General features: G+C 45.6%; 1 protein-coding gene across 2 annotated transcripts in view; it reads right to left on the bottom strand.

Annotated features, from left to right (window-relative positions):
• Positions 1-19,966, bottom strand: part of CEP162 (centrosomal protein 162) — a 307,890-nt gene that overhangs the window by 250,434 nt on the left and 37,490 nt on the right. For both annotated transcript variants that reach the window (XM_075340157.1, XM_075340158.1), the window contains 2 exons: positions 14,572-14,721; positions 11,862-12,011 (listed from right to left, as the gene is read on the bottom strand). In XM_075340157.1, the coding sequence (XP_075196272.1) occupies positions 11,862-12,011; positions 14,572-14,721 (300 nt within the window). The remainder of the gene's footprint in view (positions 1-11,861; positions 12,012-14,571; positions 14,722-19,966) is intronic.

Genomic DNA, 19,966 nt, shown 5'->3' with positions numbered 1-19,966 from the left:
TCATTAACAGAAATAATGTTATCCTCCCTTCCATGGTAACTTTGTTCCTTAACAAGTCCCACTGCAATTCTCTGGTATGAAATTGGGTTTATAACACTGCTGGGATACATGATATCCAAGTACCAAGCAATGACATAGCCCTCCTCAGAGACATGGCTGGGAAATGTTACTGTCTCTAAAACATGGCTGTATATATTTTCTATTTTGCACTCTGGAAGGGGACACTCCCGATTACTGGAGTCTGGCATCAGGCCTAAAAAGACTTGCACTCTCAGGGGTTTTAGTCTCGATTTTTTTAGACTTAGGAGTCAACCTAAGTTGTTTAAGTAGTATACAAGATGACCAAATTGTGAAAAAAAAACACAGGAAGACCAAAACATGGCACCTGTGAAAGCACACTCAAAACAGAGTAAGAACTGGAGGACAAGGAGTACAGTGCAAGGATATTTTATTGTGGAGCAACTGGCACATAAGAATCAGCGGCAAATCAGGCCGGTATTGTATAAAAAATACAAATACACATATAAAAGTAGTATAAAGCACAAATAAAGAAACTGACAGGCTGGGTCAGGCATCACAGCATAAGAATAGGCACGGGCACCCGATATAAATCTAGCATGATAGGATTTGGACAATTGTTACACATGGATGAGTCATAAAAAACAGCAATAATTGTTACACATGGATAAATCACTACGTAAAGTGAAAAAAATTGTGTATACTCTGAAGTAGCAGAGAGTCTGGTAAACATTACTTATACAGAAGTGCTGGTAAAATAGACTTTACAATAGCAGATACACATGAAACAAGCAGGATCAATGCTACATAAAAAAGATTTAACCCAAATAATAATGGGTGGATGCCAGTGAACAGTTAAAAAGGACACCAGTAAAGGGCAAAAGCCCAGCCAGTTAGGTAAACATACCCATAAAGTGCAAATACAAGCCTGAAAGAGCAGCAGAGAGGACCCCCTAGAGAGAGCCCCAACGTATACGTTTCACGATCGTTAGTGTAGGATCATTTCATCAGGGGGAGGTGGAACGCAATGAAGCAGGAATTCCCCTTCACGTGGGATAGCGCGTAGCTGTGCTTGCATATCCCTTGGCCAGCATTAGACAGTGCCGCCTATCTGGTTGATAGGTTTGCCGAATCAACTGAAGCGTCAGATAAAAATGCTGCTACTCCCTGCATCAATGGAACTGTAGCCAAAATACTGTCCCTAGCCACCTTATCCTTCAGTTGACCTTCCAGGCAAAAAAAAAAAAATATGCGACCTGGCAATACATGTTGCTGAGATGACTGATTTCAGAACTGCCACCGAAGACTCCTTAAGAAAGCTTTCTGTCTTTCTATCCAGGGAATCCTGAAGCATCCCCATACACTCAAAGGGTAAGCTGAATCTTTTGGAAGCTTGAAACCGCTAAATCTAACTTGGGAAAATTTCCTAAGATGCAATGAAGGCCTCATTAAAAGGACACTTTCTCTTAAAAGATGAAGGGAAGCCAGCCCCTCTTCCACTCTTTTTTGACCAGGGCCTGGATTTTTTCGTTACCAGGAAAGTCAAAATTTTCCTCTGTTCTAGGCCCTCAAACATGGTATCTTGGACGGATTTGTGGGCTTTCTACTCTATGATACCCATTGTGGATCTAATGCCTTAACTAATCTATACGTATCCTCAGGGCCGGCTCCAGGTTTTTGTTTTTGTGGGCCCCGGGCGGAAGAGTCCCAGTGGGCCCCATCCACACACAGACACCGATACGAACACGTACATATATATATTTAAAGACAAACTCACAAAAATACATATAAACAGACAAATCTATACAGTCATATACACTTACAGACACACACACACAGAGCTCTGCTACATACAGACAAACACACACACCTCTGCTACATACAGACAAACACACACACCTCTGCTACATACAGACAAACACACACACCTCTGCTACATACAGACAAACACACACACCTCTGCTACATACAGACAAACACACACACCTCTGCTACATACAGACAAACACACACACCTCTGCTACATACAGACAAACACACACACCTCTGCTACATACAGACAAACACACACAACTCTGCTGCTCTGTGGGGCCAGCACCCGCGGCATCGGCGGGGCCAGCACCCGCGGCATCGGCGGGGCCAGCACCCGCGGCATCGGCGGGGCCAGCACCCGCGGCATCGGCGGGGCCAGCACCCGCGGCATCGGCGGGGCCAGCACCCGCGGCATCGGCGGGGGGAATTGGCAGGGCATACATCTGGGGGGGTAGAAGCAGCTCACGGGGGCCCATAATGGGGAGGCGGGGAGGGCACTTACCCGATTAGGTCACGGTGGAGAGGGGGCCCACACAGAGCCAGACAGAAGCTCGCCTCCTTCATCTGTGGGACTGAGAAGGCAGTAGCTCCGCCCACAGATGAAGTTCAAACCAGGATGTCTGCGCACCTTAAAGTGACGGTGCCGCAGATTGCTGCCGAGGACTGCGGTCCCCGGAACTCGGCCGGGGGCAGCAGAACTGTAAAGGCGAGTGGGCCCCGGCCAAGGGACAGGAGAACTGACGAGGCCGAGTGGGCCCCCCCGGCTCTCCAGGGCCCCGGCATTTGCCCGCGTTTGCCGGGTGCTGACGCCGGCCCTGCGTATCCTCCACAGGAAAGCAATGACGCCCTCCTGTATAACTATCCGAGGATGATGTAGAAGGGGAGGAATCTTGGGTCATGTATTCACCCTCTAATTTCTCAGATTCGTCTAAACTGAATGGAAGATATTCTAGACTTCCTATCCTTCCTAACCCTTTCTTTCTCTCCATGAGAGAGGGATTTTAGTGAATTCTTGACCTCGCACTGATGATGAAATTTAATTTTGAGGCGAAGTTAAGCGGGCTTTACACGCTACGATATCATTAATGAATTATTGTCAGGGTCATGTTGTTTGTGACGCACATCCGGCGTCATTAACGAGATCGCAGCGTGTAACACTTGAGCGATATGAAACGATCGCAAAAGAGGGCAAAATCGTTTGCTGTGGAGAGGTCGTCCTGAAACAAAAAATCGTTTTCAGGATGTTAGCGATGTTGTTCGTCGTTCCTGCAGCAGCACACATCGCTATGTGTGACACCGCAGGAGCGAGGAACATCTCCTTACCTGCCTCCACCGGCAATGAGGAAGGAAGGAGGTGGGCGGCATGTTCCGGCCGCTCATCTCCGCCCCTCCGCTTCGATTGGCCGCCTGCCGTGTGACGTCGCTGTGACGCCGCACGACCCGCCCCCTTAGGAAGGAGGCGGGTCGCCGGCCAGAGCGACGTCACAGGACAGGTAAATGCGTGTGACGGGGGTAAGTGAGGTTGTGCGACACGGGCAACGATATGCCAGTGTAGTACAACCGACGGGGGACGGATACGATCGCTTGTGATCTTGCTAGCGAGATCGCAGCGTGTAAAGCCCGCTTTAGGCTGGTTTCACATCAGCGTTTTTTTGCCGGTCGGCAAAAAAACGCAAAACGCATCTTACCGGATCCGTTGTCTGCTCAATGCAATGCCAATGGACTTGCGGCAACATGTGTTTGCATGCGGTAGTTTCAGGATCCAGTGAGTTGCAGTTTTTTACCTTTTATCAAAAAAGCAAATTATTGGTTTTTCACCTCCGTCCAAAAACTGCAACTCACTGGAACCTGTACATTGCGGCAGTAGCTGTAATGTATTTCAATGGGCGCCGGATCCGGTTTAAACAGTTGTGGTTGTATGCTGCAGGAAGGATCCTGTTTGCTGTATAGAACATGTCCTGAATATCACTCTCTCACTCTCACACACACACACTCTTAGGCCACATGGGGCACTAGTACGATCCTTGCATGACACTCGGCTCACGCTGGCAGTACAGCAGAGTCGAGTGTCATGCGAGTGTCCCTGCGACTCTGAGGTCCGACTGAACGAGCAGACCTCAGCTGCGGGGGGCGGGCCGGTGCTGAGGAGGGGCAGGCCAGCGCTACGGAGGGGAGGGAGGGATTCATCTCCCTCTCTCCTCCGTAGCCGGCTATTGCGATTCTCGCTCTGCACTTGCGGTATACCGGTGTACCGCGAGTGGAGTGCGATTTTTCTCTCGCCCCATACACTTGAACGGGTGCGAGAGAAAGAGTCTCGCATTACAATCGCAGCATGCTGCAATTGTTTTCTCGGTCCGATTAGAGCTGAGAAAATAGTCGCTTATGTGCGCTGACACACAGGCTAAAATTGGTCCGACTAGAATGCGATGTTTTATCGCACTCCACTCGCACCGTTTTTCTCACCGTGTGGCTTAGGCCTAACTCACTCTCTCTCTCGTCCAGAGCTGCATCCACGCTGTCATGGCAGATTCAGCTCACTCCCGATCACATGACTTTAATGACCACCCAGCCCCATTCAGCTCACTCCCCGAATACATGACATGACTCAAACTGCAAGTCACAGAATCCAGTAAATAACACTTGCGTTTGCATGCGTTTAACTCAAATTCGACAGGATCCAGTCACATGCAGTTTGCGTTTTTTTGCCTCAAGGCAAAAAAAAGGCTGATGTGAAACCAGCCTTAGGGGATTCTTCACAAACATGGTCCTCAATACGGGACTGACAAAGTCTCTTAGGCCAGGAATCGGGCAATCCCCCTACATAGAGCACATTCCCTATGATTAGACTTCGACATGCATTTCCTGGGTTTTCCTTGACAATAAAATGGCAAGAGAAGCCTTAAAACAAAGTGAACTTTCGCAAAGATCACTTACCACTCAAATGTGATCACAAATTAAAAGGAGGAACCATGTCACCAGATAGATCCCCTCTGGAGGCTCTGGATTCATCCTGTCAGGATTTACTTTATTAGAGCTATGGCTATGTTGACTGATCCTTCTGTCTCTCCTGATGCAAATTTTTCCATTGAGCAAACACTAATGCCATTGACACATCGTAGTTGATGTGGCTGCTGCTTGGATCGCTCCTGCTGGGGCTACCACTGCTGCTCAATCCAGCTAGAGAGATTAGGATGGAGCAAAAAAGCCATTTTCCTGGGGGTGTAGCCGCATTTTAAATGAGGGACCAGCCAGACACAGCCCATCCCTCCCATGACGTCTCTTCCGGTCCTATCCCGAAAGTGAAACATTATCACCTCTGGGTAAAAGTCAACGGTATGCTCATCATCAGGGTGTGCTTTCCAGGAGCACGCATTGTGCAGGCTCAAACCCAGGACGTGCAGCAGCTGGCCGATTATAAGGAATGGTGCTGCTACTCATGCCTGCACATCGGTCAAGCCCCCCTGGAACTAATGTGTCGCTTTCAGGTGGTCTGTACCAGCCGAAGCAGGGACGGAGTCGCTGCCTGATTTGACCAGCAAGGCCTGGGAGAGAGACTTTCTTCCTCTTGCTGAGATGTACCGCTATTCCACAAAGGTTCCCCTGTCAAGGACAGGAAATCAACTAATATGTGGGAGAGATACCACACTTTTATCCTGTATGTTTCCTGTCTTAGAATAGCAGATGCTCCCTATCAATTGTGCTGTCATGGATGAGTGAAAAAATGACCTATTGTTTAAATCAGGGTTTTATGCTAGGCCTCATTAAGAGATCCATGTTTCCCATATGTGCTTTTTCCAGTATTTTAAGGGATGCAACACGTACCCATTATAAGATACAACACGTACCCAGTATAGTCTATAGGGCTGTTGGCATGAGGAAAAAAAATTGCAGTATGCTGCGATTTGACGCGCAAATCAAATGCCCCTCACCTACTCAAGCCTATGGGTGTGTGGATGTGAAGATCTGAGGTTGTGGGTTGTATCAACTAGGCAGGTTAACGATGCAATTACTTTTATTCTTCTGTCCATGGTTTGACAGCAACTTCGGGTAGATGGCCAAAACAAAGTGCCCCAAGTCCACAAGATCGCAACCTGGGACAAGTAGTTCCAATGCCTCCAAATCAGGCAATACCCACTGGCTCCCAACTTTTGGTTAGCCCACACCTTTTGTATTTACTGTCAGTATGGTCTGCAGTCTCAGCCTATGCTCCTCCAGTGGATGGATATCCCGACTGTAGACCGTGTATCTAGCTGCATTCAGCAACAACCCCCCACCCTCTTGTCAGTGTCTTAAGGACCTCAAGCTGCCCCCCCTTGGAAACGCCTCCCCCCAATGTGAACTGTGCATTGGTGGAGGTATTTTACTGAAGCCGAGCCCTTCACCTGGGACTGCATGTGAGACCCCTTTGGTGACGACTATACTGGGTCTACCATCTCCATCCACATAATGGGACTATTGGCTCGGAAAACCGTCTCTAACGTCTCACTTTCCAATCTATTAACATTTTATTGTGCACCTCAAACTGACAAGCAAGAAAATATATAACAAAACACAACAAAGATCGAAGTAATCAGCGCTCCATGCTGGAAAAAGGCTGAATCCCTAAAGAGGGCTTTACACGCAACAACATCGCTAAAGAGATGTCGTTGGGGTCACGGAATTTGTGACGCACATCCGGTCTCGTTAGCGACGTTGTTGCGTGTGAAACGTACGAACGACCGCTAACGATTAAAAATACTCAACTAATCGTTGACACGTCGTTCTAATCCCAAATATCGTTGCTGTTGTAGGACACCGGTTGTTCGTCGTTTCTGAGGCAGCACACATCGCTACGTGTGACATCCCAGGAACGACGAACAACACCGTACCTGCGTCCTCCGGCAACAAGGTGGGCGTCACTTTCTTTTGGCGCCCCTCCGCTTCTATTAGACGGCTGCCGTGTGATGTCGCTGTGCCCCCGCACGAACCGCCCCCTTAGAAAGGAGGCGGTTCGCCGGCCACAGCGACGTCACTAGGCAGGTAAGTACGTGTGATGGGTCCTAGCGATGTTGTGCGCCACAGGCAGCGATTTACCCGTGACCCACAACCGACGGGGGCGGGTGCTTTCACCAACGACATCGCTAGCGACGTCGCTGCGTGTAAAGCAGCCTTTAGAGACATGGACTCCGCTCTACGTCCATTGGTCCAATAGTCTTTAGTCCACAGCCAGCTCCTCACAGTGGAAATCATTAAATGGTTCCTGAGAAATCCAAGTTTTCCTTAACATGTAAATGAGCTGTTAAGATCTGTGGACCGGACAAAGATCTCTCTAAGAATTGACCTTCAGGTCATATTTTAATTAAAAAGGGGTATTACCAGTGTGTCTTTTGAAATAAAAGAGGATAAATTCAAAAAAGAGTGGGAGGAGGCCTCTAATGGCTGCTCCATGACGTTCATGAAATTACTTGTGGGTCAAAATGCGAGCACTCTGAAGGAAGTTGAATTAGAGATTGATAGTATCCAAACAAAACTCACTGAGTGCCTTTCTAAAGAGAAATTGACATCTCTCAATGTGGAAATAGAGAAGGATTTCTCTAAGTGGGAAAAGGACATTACAAGTATTAAAACTAAAAAATATCAGAGAGACCTCTCAGATTATAAGAATGGTACTGTCTATCGATGGAAGAGAGCCCCAAAAAGAAAAAACAGAAATGTGGGGTCACGCTCTGGTTCCTTTTCATCTATGTCTTCCATAGAAGATGACACACCCACAGTACGTGGCCTCAGTGACCAATTTGCGGAGAGACTTGGAATACAAACAAGATCTAAATATCAGGGGGAAAGAAATCCCCAGATGAAAAGGAAACTGACTCCTCCTCAGCCTAAGGATAAAAAAACTAAACAACTGCTGGAGGTAATCAATTTATCTAAACATAGTTTAACCAAAACTCAGATTGATGTTTTGAGTCTGGGTCTCTCTTTTGCCCCTGATACTAATTTGGATTATTTTACAGTGACTAAAGATCTGCAGCTCTTCGCAAGAAAATTGATCCTATGTAAACTTCACTCAAAAGATAATATAGATACCCAGGGATTGACACCGGAAGATCTAGAAGTGCTGAAAATTCTGAAGGAGCTTGAGGATGAGTCCACTGGTGCCCCTTCAGGTAAATTCCCCACCTCTATCTTTCCTCGTTCCACTGCCTTTCCGCCTTCCTCCCTTTGTCCGCAGGTTGATATTTTCACCAAATTGGTTCTAGAGGACCTTTGAAACCTCAAAAAACCAATTGGTGGTCACAACCTCTCCATAAGAGAGAAAAAAGCTATTAACGAACTAAAATCGTTGGAGGGGGTTGTGATAAAACCTGCGGACAAGGGGGGAAACGTGGTTATTTGGCCCACGGATCTTTATGAACGTGAGGCCTTTAGGCAATTACGAGATCGGGAGACCTATAGCCCTCTATCTGGTAACCCCATAAAAGGATTTGAGTCAGAACTAGAGGACATTCTTGGGGTGGCTTTTTCACGTGGTGTCATTACTAAAAAAGTATATGATGGTCTTCACATCAAGTTTCCAGTAACACCCACTTTTTACTTATTACCGAAGATACATAAAAATCCTGTCTGTCCTCCAGGACGTCCGATTGTCTCTGTAATCGGAGGGCTTTGCGAGAATGTTTGTAAGTTTATTGATTTTTATTTACATCTTTTAGTTGAAACGCTGCCCTCCTTTGTCAGGGACACCTCGGATGTCCTGAGAAGGATTGACGGTATCTCACTTGATAGTGGTGTGTTGCTGGTAACTGTTGATGTGAAGTCCTTGTACTCATGTATTGCGCACTGTGATGGATTGGCCGCCGCGAGGTGTTTTCTTAGGATGAGCAATTGGGATGTTGAGATACAGAATCTTGTCCTGGAGCTGTTGGAATATATACTTACCCATAACTTTTTCCTGTTCAAGGATCGGTTCTTCCTCCAGAAACGCGGCACTGCAATGGGCGCGGCGTGCGCCCCGTCATACGCCAACCTCTTTCTCGGGCATTGGGAGAGAGAGGTTCTCGGTGACGGGGCCTGCGCCGCCTCCCCAGTGCAGTGCTGGCTCAGATATATTGACGACATCCTTATTTTCTGGAGGGGAACCGATCTTGAACTCCAGGACTTTATCACATTCCTCAATTGCAATGATTTAAACATCAGACTCACCTACAAATGGGACCCAATAGAGGTTGACTTCCTGGATATTAAGGTGATGACTTTGCCTGATCGGACGATCCAGACGACAATTTTTAGGAAAGAAACCTCTGTTAATAATCTTCTGCACGCGTCATCAGCACATCTGCCCTCCACTATTAGAGCAATCCCAACGGGGCAGTTTTTGCGTGCTAGGAGAGTTTGCTCTACGGAACATTCTTTCGAACAGCAGGCACTTGACCTTAAAAATCGGTTTAGGGACAGAGGCTATAGTCTTAAAGACATTAAACGAGGCTATGGTAGAGCCAAAAAAAACACCTAGAGACCAACTCCTTGTTCATAAAGGAAATAATAAAAAAAGGTTATGATTCTACCATACGCTTCGTGTCAACATATAATAATTAATGGGAGGGTATTAGGGGAATATTACGTAAACATTGGCCTATTTTGATGACGGAGCCAGCATTGAAATTGGCACTCCCCAAATATCCAGCGTTGACAGCTCGCAAAAACCGTAACCTGAAGGATTATTTGGTACAGAGCCACTATGCTCCCAAAAATCCTCTTCCTTTCAACATTGGACCACCTCGATGGGGATGTTTCCCTTGTGGAACATGCCTGTCGTGTCGCAACATCGTGAGGGCAAAGACCTTTGTGTCGGTGGATGGGAAGAGGACTTTTGATATCAGACACTTCATTAGCTGCAGCACAGAATATGTCGTTTACGCAGCCGGATGCGGATGCGGACTGACCTATGTAGGTTTAACATCCAGACAGTTCCGCATCCAGGTGCGTGAACATGTTAGGGATATCATTGCTGCGGAGGAGGTGTCTGATCTTGAGTCCTTGAAAACCATCCCCCGACACTTTAAGGTATATCATGCCTGCGACCCCTCTTCCTTGAAAGTAAGAGGGATCAACAAATTAAAATTGGGAAGTAGAGGTGGCAACCATAAAAAGGAATTAGCCAAACTTGAGTGTCGTTGGATTGTTACATTGGGGACAATGACACCCTTTGGGCTCAATGAAAAATTATCCTTCGCCCCGTTCCTATAAACCCTAACTGACGTGTATATGACTTTGCCGCTCTTTCTCTGTTTGTTTTTAATGATGTGTGTTCTTGTTTTAATTATTTTTCATATTTTTATTTGTATTGTTAGTTTTTTCACCCATCTCTGACCGGGAGAGAGCCTTTCTGTATGTCTTCTCATCATCTTGGTGTCACATATGGATATGTACTTCTATTGGATGATTACATCTATAATCTGAAACATCAGGATAACACCTTTGTGACATCTTATTGCTATCTTCTTATGGATGAGCATAATGTTACTCCTATATATACTGTATATTTGTGATGTCACTGCGGAGTGTGATGAACCATAATGGTTATCATATCTATATCTATTTTTGCTTGAATATAACATATGATGGCCTGTGTTGTATCACTAGTGTCTGTTTCAGATTTGCTTCCTGTTAATATAGCTATATTTCTGCTATATACCTGCCATGTACATTTTGCCCTTTTCTGTGCCCTTGATAAAGATGGCCGCGTCCGTGGTGCGCGTGCGCAGTGCGGTCTCCTCCTGAGCGTGTCATGATGACGGCTTCCGGAAGCGGAATGGGCGGGTTCAGTGTGACGACAGTGTTGTTGTTACCCGCGTCATTTCCGGGAATTGCCCGATGACGCACGCTCCGGACGAAACCCCGCCTCTGCACGCGACCTTAATGGTCGCCAGGCATGGCTTTCTTCATTATGACAGATATAAATGGCCCCCTCCCGTCACACATCATATCGCACTGCCCTGAGGAAGATACGAAACGCGTCGGTGTGCGGTGGCACTCGGTCTGTTGAGGTTTTACCATGAGTAAGTAAACTATGCAGCGTATTATATGTCCACATGGGTTTCTCATTGGGAGTTTTTCTCCACATATGTGATTCTAATATGCGGTTTCCTCTCATGGTGATTCCTCTGACCTGACTGCCTCTTTGTGTGCTCTGGGTTTTTATTCTCTTACCTGGTTATACATGTAATTGTTTGTAAATCTCTGGATCACTGCTCTGGTGTTATTTTATCTGGATCTTTTTGTATTTAATAAAGACTGTTCATGATTTTTTCACCTGACCAAGATTTGAAGTGTATCCTTTAATATCTTATATGGGGTATTTTCTCCTCTCTCTTTGTTCTCTGGTTTAATATATGCTTCATGAGAGGTTCCCCAATACACAATGTGGAAACGGTCTGCATGTGTCCTATCCTGTTTTACCAGTGTGAGACATGTAGATCAGGAGAGCAGAATGTCATACATTACATGTCTCACACTGGTAATGCCATTTTTTCATTTAAAATAAGTCCTGGAGGAAGATTTTCAGGGAGATCTGTCTCCAGCCCTCAGATCTAAACAGCTCATTCTCATATTAAGAAAAACACACTTGTCTGGAGAAAAACCTCAGATATCAAGGTATCATTTTATTCAGCTTCCTATGACCTACATGCCCAAATACACTGCATTAGTGTAGCATGTGTCCACATCTACAAAATGAAACAAACAAAAGTAAATAAAATGCATAGGACCTCAGTCAGTCGGAAAAGTACCAGAAATTACCTCGGAAATTACATGCTACTTGATCCTACTTACACAGATTCTTTTTAAAATAAACTTTTTGAATTGTCAAGCTTTTCACAGTATAAAGTAAATATCGCTTATCTAGTTGTATTAGAGGTATTGAAAATGTTCCAATAGTTATGGCAGAGCTTCTTTAAACTAAAGTTAATTTCCTATTCTTTGTCTAGTCTACAATTTCTGGAAGTATCTTAATAAACCTGCCAAATCCACAATGGAAACGTCTGTGTACTCACCATCAATTTCCAAGCTGTCCTTTTCTATTGATGTGATCATAGGATCAATGGATTTCTGCATCTCTTCAGCATGCTCCTCCTCTTCTACTTCTTCAATGGGCTGTGATGTACTTTGAGACTTTAAAAAGCTGCGGCTCGTCCTCCCCAGTTCTAATAAAGGGAAAAATATGTACAATTTAGATTTATGTGCTCTGCTTTATTATAAAACAGAGCCCTTTAATGGTAAAGAACAGCTGAATTTCACCCTTGTAGTGTGGACCACCAAATACCTCCTCTAGCTCTACACAAGGAAGGACAATGGTATGCTGGACTACAATTATTATATGACTAGCTGTAGTACCCGGCGTTGCCCGGGATAGTAACTGCCTCTCTGTCTCTCTCCCAGTCTCTATCTGTGTCTTTCTTTGTCTGTCTGTGTCAATGTCTCTGTCTGTCTGTTTCTCTCTGTCTGTATTTGTATCAGTCTATCTCCATCTCTGTCTCTGTCTGTCTGTCTGTCTCTCTCTGTGTCTGTCTCTATATGTGTGTCTGTCTGTCTTTGTCTGTCTCTCTCTCCAGGTCTGTCTCTCTCTCCAGGTCTGTCTCTCTCTCCAGGTCTGTCTCTCTCTCCAGGTCTGTCTCTCTCTCCAGGTCTGTCTCTCTCTCCAGGTCTGTCTCTCTCTCCAGGTCTGTCTGTGTCTGTCTGTCTGTCTCCCCACTAACATCTTATTACCTCACACATAAGCTTCTTATACTAACAGTTTATTTTGTTCCTATAGCAACCACTGACAGTTGCTATTAATAACCTGTAGCTCCCACCTCCATTCAGTTTAATAGAGGCAGGATTTTGGAGCGTAACTGTAAAGCGCGCGGTTAAATTTTCCCGTCAAAACATAGTCTATGACGTTCCCCGAGTCACATGAGGCGTCTGTGCAAAATTTCGTGATTGTAAATGCAACGGTGCAAATTCATATTTAGTGGACATACACACATACACTGAGCTTTATATAATAGATATAGGAACATAATGTTTCATTTAAAACAGGCTATTATGAACCTACTCAGAAGTTATCCAAGAAATCCCAGAAAAGTACAACACATGTATCCAAACTATCCAAGGCTGGATGCTTCCTGCGTTAGTGGTCTCCATCTGAATAGATGTAGTGGCATGCACCCACCATTGGAACACTATAAAGAAAAGGTGTTCATTTTTTTTTTTCTATCTGCGACTCTCGGCACAGTCTGCTGCACTTTCCTATACCGTTAAATAAACGGTCCGAACAGAGACTAAAAAGGACACCATTTTCCCGTATGTCTACTTTTATGTCAATTTACACTTCTCAATTTTGAAATTGCAGCACAGAGAAGGAAAAAAAGTTGTGGAATTATAGAAATCTCAACATTAATGATATGCAACAGGTAAAAAAATAAATACGGTAGTAACAAAACTTTTCAATTCTCATTTGCATATCATTTAAGGAAATTTGGCACCGGGTTTTGCAACCTTATCTGAGAATAACATGATGTAGGGGCAGAGACCCTGAATCCAGTGATTTGTCACATACAGAGATGCTTGTTGTCATTTTCAAAAAATCACTGTTTTATCTACTAAAGATCTAGTAGTTTAGAGAATAGAGATTTTAGGAAATCAGAAAAAATAAGCCGGAGTGTAAGTTGGAATGCGTGTACAGTGTAGGAGCATGTTCACACTGACCATGAGACAAACAAAAACTAAGATAAAAGTAAACTGTCCAGCCCTCGAGCAGTTACACAAACGGGAGGGAGTGCCAACCCATGTTGAAGAGTGTCCGCCAACGTAGAGCACAGTGGAGAGAGAAGGTCCAACAAATGCAAAATGGGAAAAAGGAGTGGAGACCTGCAAGAAACACCACAGCCGGCTGGAAGAAACACAACTCTGTCTAAGGTGGAGCTGTGCAACTAGCTGACGAGGGGTGAGCGGGACAGGGCCATTCTGTGAGACAATGCCGGAGAAGAAGGGGACTGAGCACAGCTTCTCGATGATGGAGAAGACATCCAATAAGGCAAATAGCATGTCCCTCCTTCCTCCCACCATGGAGAGTCACAGGAGACAAGTGATCTCACACTCAGACACTCTGAGTAAGGCTATGTGCGCACGTTGCGTACAAGCCCTGCAGAAATTTCTGCAGCGATCTGAAGAGCACATGTGCGCTTTAGATCGCTGCAGAAATGTCCGTAGTGAGCGCCGATTCCATGCGCTCTGCCTGCAGCTCCTCCCATAGACAGAGCAGGAGCTGCCGGCAAAGCGCAGGAAAGAAGTGACATGTCACTTCTTTTTGCGCAGCGCTTCGGCAGTAGCCGAAGCGCTGCGCTCTTAGACGCCACGTGCGCACGGCCCCTGCACAATCTCCATAGACTGTGCAGGGGACGCAGGACGCATGCAGTTACGCTGCGCTACAAAGCGCAGCGTAACTGCATGTATTTATGCAACGTGCGCACATAGCCCAACTCTTTTCTGTAACCATTTAACAACTATTTTTTAGCACCAAAATTCAGGTCGCCATTGACTGATATGGTGTACGAAGTCAAGACAGGGAACCGAACCAAACTTTTAACTAAAGTCCAGCAGAACCCAGCAAAGCCGAACATTCTTTAAACTAAAGTTAATTTCCTATTCTTTGTCTAGTCTACAATTTCTGGAAGTATCTTAATAAACCTGCCAAATCCACAATGGAAACGTCTGTGTACTCACCATCAATTTCCAAGCTGTCCTTTTCTATTGATGTGATCATAGGATCAATGGATTTCTGCATCTCTTCAGCATGCTCCTCCTCTTCTACTTCTTCAATGGGCTGTGATGTACTTTGAGACTTTAAAAAGCTGCGGCTCGTCCTCCCCAGTTCTAATAAAGGGAAAAATATGTACAATTTAGATTTATGTGCTCTGCTTTATTATAAAACAGAGCCCTTTAATGGTAAAGAACAGCTGAATTTCACCCTTGTAGTGTGGACCACCAAATACCTCCTCTAGCTCTACACAAGGAAGGACAATGGTATGCTGGACTACAATTATTATATGACTAGCTGTAGTACCCGGCGTTGCCCGGGATAGTAACTGCCTCTCTGTCTCTCTCCCAGTCTCTATCTGTGTCTTTCTTTGTCTGTCTGTGTCAATGTCTCTGTCTGTCTGTTTCTCTCTGTCTGTATTTGTATCAGTCTATCTCCATCTCTGTCTCTGTCTGTCTGTCTGTCTCTCTCTGTGTCTGTCTCTATATGTGTGTCTGTCTGTCTTTGTCTGTCTCTCTCTCCAGGTCTGTCTCTCTCTCCAGGTCTGTCTCTCTCTCCAGGTCTGTCTCTCTCTCCAGGTCTGTCTCTCTCTCCAGGTCTGTCTCTCTCTCCAGGTCTGTCTCTCTCTCCAGGTCTGTCTGTGTCTGTCTGTCTGTCTCCCCACTAACATCTTATTACCTCACACATAAGCTTCTTATACTAACAGTTTATTTTGTTCCTATAGCAACCACTGACAGTTGCTATTAATAACCTGTAGCTCCCACCTCCATTCAGTTTAATAGAGGCAGGATTTTGGAGCGTAACTGTAAAGCGCGCGGTTAAATTTTCCCGTCAAAACATAGTCTATGACGTTCCCCGAGTCACATGAGGCGTCTGTGCAAAATTTCGTGATTGTAAATGCAACGGTGCAAATTCATATTTAGTGGACATACACACATACACTGAGCTTTATATAATAGATATAGGAACATAATGTTTCATTTAAAACAGGCTATTATGAACCTACTCAGAAGTTATCCAAGAAATCCCAGAAAAGTACAACACATGTATCCAAACTATCCAAGGCTGGATGCTTCCTGCGTTAGTGGTCTCCATCTGAATAGATGTAGTGGCATGCACCCACCATTGGAACACTATAAAGAAAAGGTGTTCATTTTTTTTTTTCTATCTGCGACTCTCGGCACAGTCTGCTGCACTTTCCTATACCGTTAAATAAACGGTCCGAACAGAGACTAAAAAGGACACCATTTTCCCGTATGTCTACTTTTATGTCAATTTACACTTCTCAATTTTGAAATTGCAGCACAGAGAAGGAAAAAAAGTTGTGGAATTATAGAAATCTCAACATTAATGATATGCAACAGGTAAAAAAATAAATACGGTAGTAACAAAACTTTTCAATTCTCATTTGCATATCATTTAAGGAAATTTGGCACCGGGTTTTGCAACCTTATCTGAGAATAACATGATGTAGGGGCAGAGACCCTGAATCCAGTGATTTGTCACATACAGAGATGCTTGTTGTCATTTTCAAAAAATCACTGTTTTATCTACTAAAGATCTAGTAGTTTAGAGAATAGAGATTTTAGGAAATCAGAAAAAATAAGCCGGAGTGTAAGTTGGAATGCGTGTACAGTGTAGGAGCATGTTCACACTGACCATGAGACAAACAAAAACTAAGATAAAAGTAAACTGTCCAGCCCTCGAGCAGTTACACAAACGGGAGGGAGTGCCAACCCATGTTGAAGAGTGTCCGCCAACGTAGAGCACAGTGGAGAGAGAAGGTCCAACAAATGCAAAATGGGAAAAAGGAGTGGAGACCTGCAAGAAACACCACAGCCGGCTGGAAGAAACACAACTCTGTCTAAGGTGGAGCTGTGCAACTAGCTGACGAGGGGTGAGCGGGACAGGGCCATTCTGTGAGACAATGCCGGAGAAGAAGGGGACTGAGCACAGCTTCTCGATGATGGAGAAGACATCCAATAAGGCAAATAGCATGTCCCTCCTTCCTCCCACCATGGAGAGTCACAGGAGACAAGTGATCTCACACTCAGACACTCTGAGTAAGGCTATGTGCGCACGTTGCGTACAAGCCCTGCAGAAATTTCTGCAGCGATCTGAAGAGCACATGTGCGCTTTAGATCGCTGCAGAAATGTCCGTAGTGAGCGCCGATTCCATGCGCTCTGCCTGCAGCTCCTCCCATAGACAGAGCAGGAGCTGCCGGCAAAGCGCAGGAAAGAAGTGACATGTCACTTCTTTTTGCGCAGCGCTTCGGCAGTAGCCGAAGCGCTGCGCTCTTAGACGCCACGTGCGCACGGCCCCTGCACAATCTCCATAGACTGTGCAGGGGACGCAGGACGCATGCAGTTACGCTGCGCTACAAAGCGCAGCGTAACTGCATGTATTTATGCAACGTGCGCACATAGCCCAACTCTTTTCTGTAACCATTTAACAACTATTTTTTAGCACCAAAATTCAGGTCGCCATTGACTGATATGGTGTACGAAGTCAAGACAGGGAACCGAACCAAACTTTTAACTAAAGTCCAGCAGAACCCAGCAAAGCCGAACATCCATGTCCGCTCATGCCTACTCATTATGTTGTATAACAGCCACAGATCACAGACTTGAGTCAGTTCAATGTATAAAGTTGAAACCTGCGGTAGGTCAACATCTATTAGAGACCCACCAAAGAATAATTGCACAGTGTGTGGCCTTACCAGAATGTTGTTTTGGTTACTGGAATCAGTCATCAGGTTTTTGCTATATAATCTGAAGATAGCATGCTGTATAGATACAGATTTCAGCGATGTGTCTCTTATCATGCTCCGTGCTGTCGTTAACTTGCAATGATTGTTTTAGCATCAGGAGCTTATTATTGCTAGCTTATATTGTCTAGTGTCTGGTAGTCTGACACGCCGCCTGCCGTGATTAACAGCTCTCTGTTCATTGTACATAGAGAACCAGGTGTTTGCAGGGTTAGCTTTCTCAGCTCTGCTGCATTGCTAAATCTAAAAGCTGACTGTGCCAGATTCGCTGCATCCAGTAAAAGTGATAAATTGTTGAATTCAGGGTCTCTTTGCCTACACATGCTGCTCTCAGATGATGTAGCAAAAACTTGTTCACAGATTCCCTTTAATCTTAATCTTTAATTTAATTCTGTTACAAAATGGGGTTACAGCTCACTGTTTTTCAATAAAATTGTTCATTGCAGTAAAATCGTCTGACAGCAGAACCTCAAAGCAAGGAAAACAATTGTAAGGCTATGTGCGCACGTTGCGTTCTATTACGCAGCGTAAATAGTCACTGCATGTGCGTCTCAGAATGCAGCCGAAAAGCTGCGTTCTGAGACGCATTCGGCAGAACGCAACATGCGCACATTCCTGCAGAATTCATGCGTTCTGGATGCTTGCTCTGCCATGGGAACAGCATCCAGAGCGCACATTTTTGACAGTGCGGTCCCACTCGGCTCTACTGCATCCCCATAGACTTACAGCAGAGCCGACTGGGACCGGAATGTCAAAAAAAGCACATGGCTGGCTGCGGGAGACAGCCGCGCGATCAGAATGAACTCGGATGAACTTCACCCGACTTCATTGTGACCACGCGGCTCTGTCTGTGTGCCGCAGGTTGATTTGCGGTCACAGGTGAAGGACTATGGGGAGATAAGGTATGCACACCAGTGACTATGTAAGGGGAATACATGAAATAGCAGAAACTGCTGTGTGAATACTGACATGAAAAATTCAATAGCTATATGTAAGGATGAAATGTGAAAAATGGAATCTGCATTACTGCCATGAACATATGAATAAAGAGAAATTTAGCTACTGAATTGATCAATGCAATAGAGCCCCAACACTACGCCAAAGTATTTCTCTACGTTGGGGTCCCTAGCTTGTGTGTGTCCTCTCATGCAGTTAAAAAACTTACCGTGTATGGGAAGCTGAGACCCAGGCTATTTATGCGTATAATGTGGATTGGCAATAGGTGTGTATGGGGAGGGTTCCCAGCCTGGGTCTCAGCTTCCCATACACGGTAAGTTTTTTAACTGCATGAGAGGACACACACAAGCTAGGGACTCCAACGTAGAGAAATACTTTGGCGTAGTGTTGGGGCTCTATTGCATTGATCAATTCAGTAGCTAAATTTCTCTTTATTCATATATTCATGGCAGTAATGCAGATTCCATTTTTCACATTTCATCCTTACATATAGCTATTGGATTTTTCATGTCAGTATTCACACAGCAGTTTCTGCTATTCCATGTATTCCCCTTACATAGTCACTGGTGTGCATACCTTATCTCCCCATAGTGATGTTTTTTTAGGTTTTTGCACCCAGTTCAGACATAGAATGGAGTTCCAAACGTTATTTCTTATTTGACAGGTGAAGGACTCACCTGTGACCGCAAATCTGAGTGACTGAAGTGAGCCGCGCGATCACCGGTGCAGTCACTCAGGTTACCCGCACCCAGCTCGAGTCCTCCATCAGAGACCTGTAGCTGCGGGTAACCTGAGAGACGTCTCCGCTGACAGTGCGGCTCACCTCAGTTGCTGCGTGGAGCTCACAGCGAACGGCGGTGTTCTACTGCCGCTCCTGTCAGCTTCATGTAGCAGAGCTGGATGCGTCGCGGGACCTCGTGGATTGCGCCGGACCTGGAGGGGTGTTTGGGGATTTTAATAAAGTGGTGAAAGAGGGTGTTTTTTGTCTTTTATTTCAAATAAAGGATTTTTCGGGTGTATGTGTTTATTTACTTTCACTTACCGGATAATCATTGGGGGTGTGTCTCATAGATGTCTGCAATGATTAACCTAGGACTTAGTGGCAGCTATGGGCTGCCATTAACTCCTTATTACCCAGATTGCAACCGCACCAGGGCAGTTCTGGATGAGCCGGGTAGAGTCCCAGGACTGTCGCATCTAATCCATGTGGCAATTCCAGGCGTCTGCTGGCTGATATTTTTAGGCTGGGGGGCTCCCCATAATGTGGGGCTCCCCATCCTGAGAATACCAGCCTTCAGCCGTGTGGCTTTACCCTGGCTGGTATCAAAAATAGGGGGGACCGCACGCCGTTTTTTTTTTAATTATTTATTTATTTTACTGCACCACATAGACCCACCCACCGGCGGCTGTGATTGGTTGCAGTGAGACAGCGGTGACTCAGCATGGGGGCGTGTCTGACTGCAACCAATCATAGACGCCGGGGGGCGGGGGAAGCAGGGAATACGAGATTGAATAATGAGCGGCTGGCATTTTCAGCAGGAGAAGCCACCGGAGCAGTGTGACAGATGTGCAGCGCCGCGCCCGTGATCGGTGAGTATGAGAGAGGGGGGGAGGGATCGAGAGACAGAGAGAGAGA

The sequence above is a fragment of the Anomaloglossus baeobatrachus genome, chromosome 3, assembly GCF_048569485.1.
Source record: "Anomaloglossus baeobatrachus isolate aAnoBae1 chromosome 3, aAnoBae1.hap1, whole genome shotgun sequence".
Lineage (NCBI taxonomy): Eukaryota > Metazoa > Chordata > Amphibia > Anura > Aromobatidae > Anomaloglossus > Anomaloglossus baeobatrachus.
This window is presented reverse-complemented; position numbering and strand designations above follow the sequence as displayed.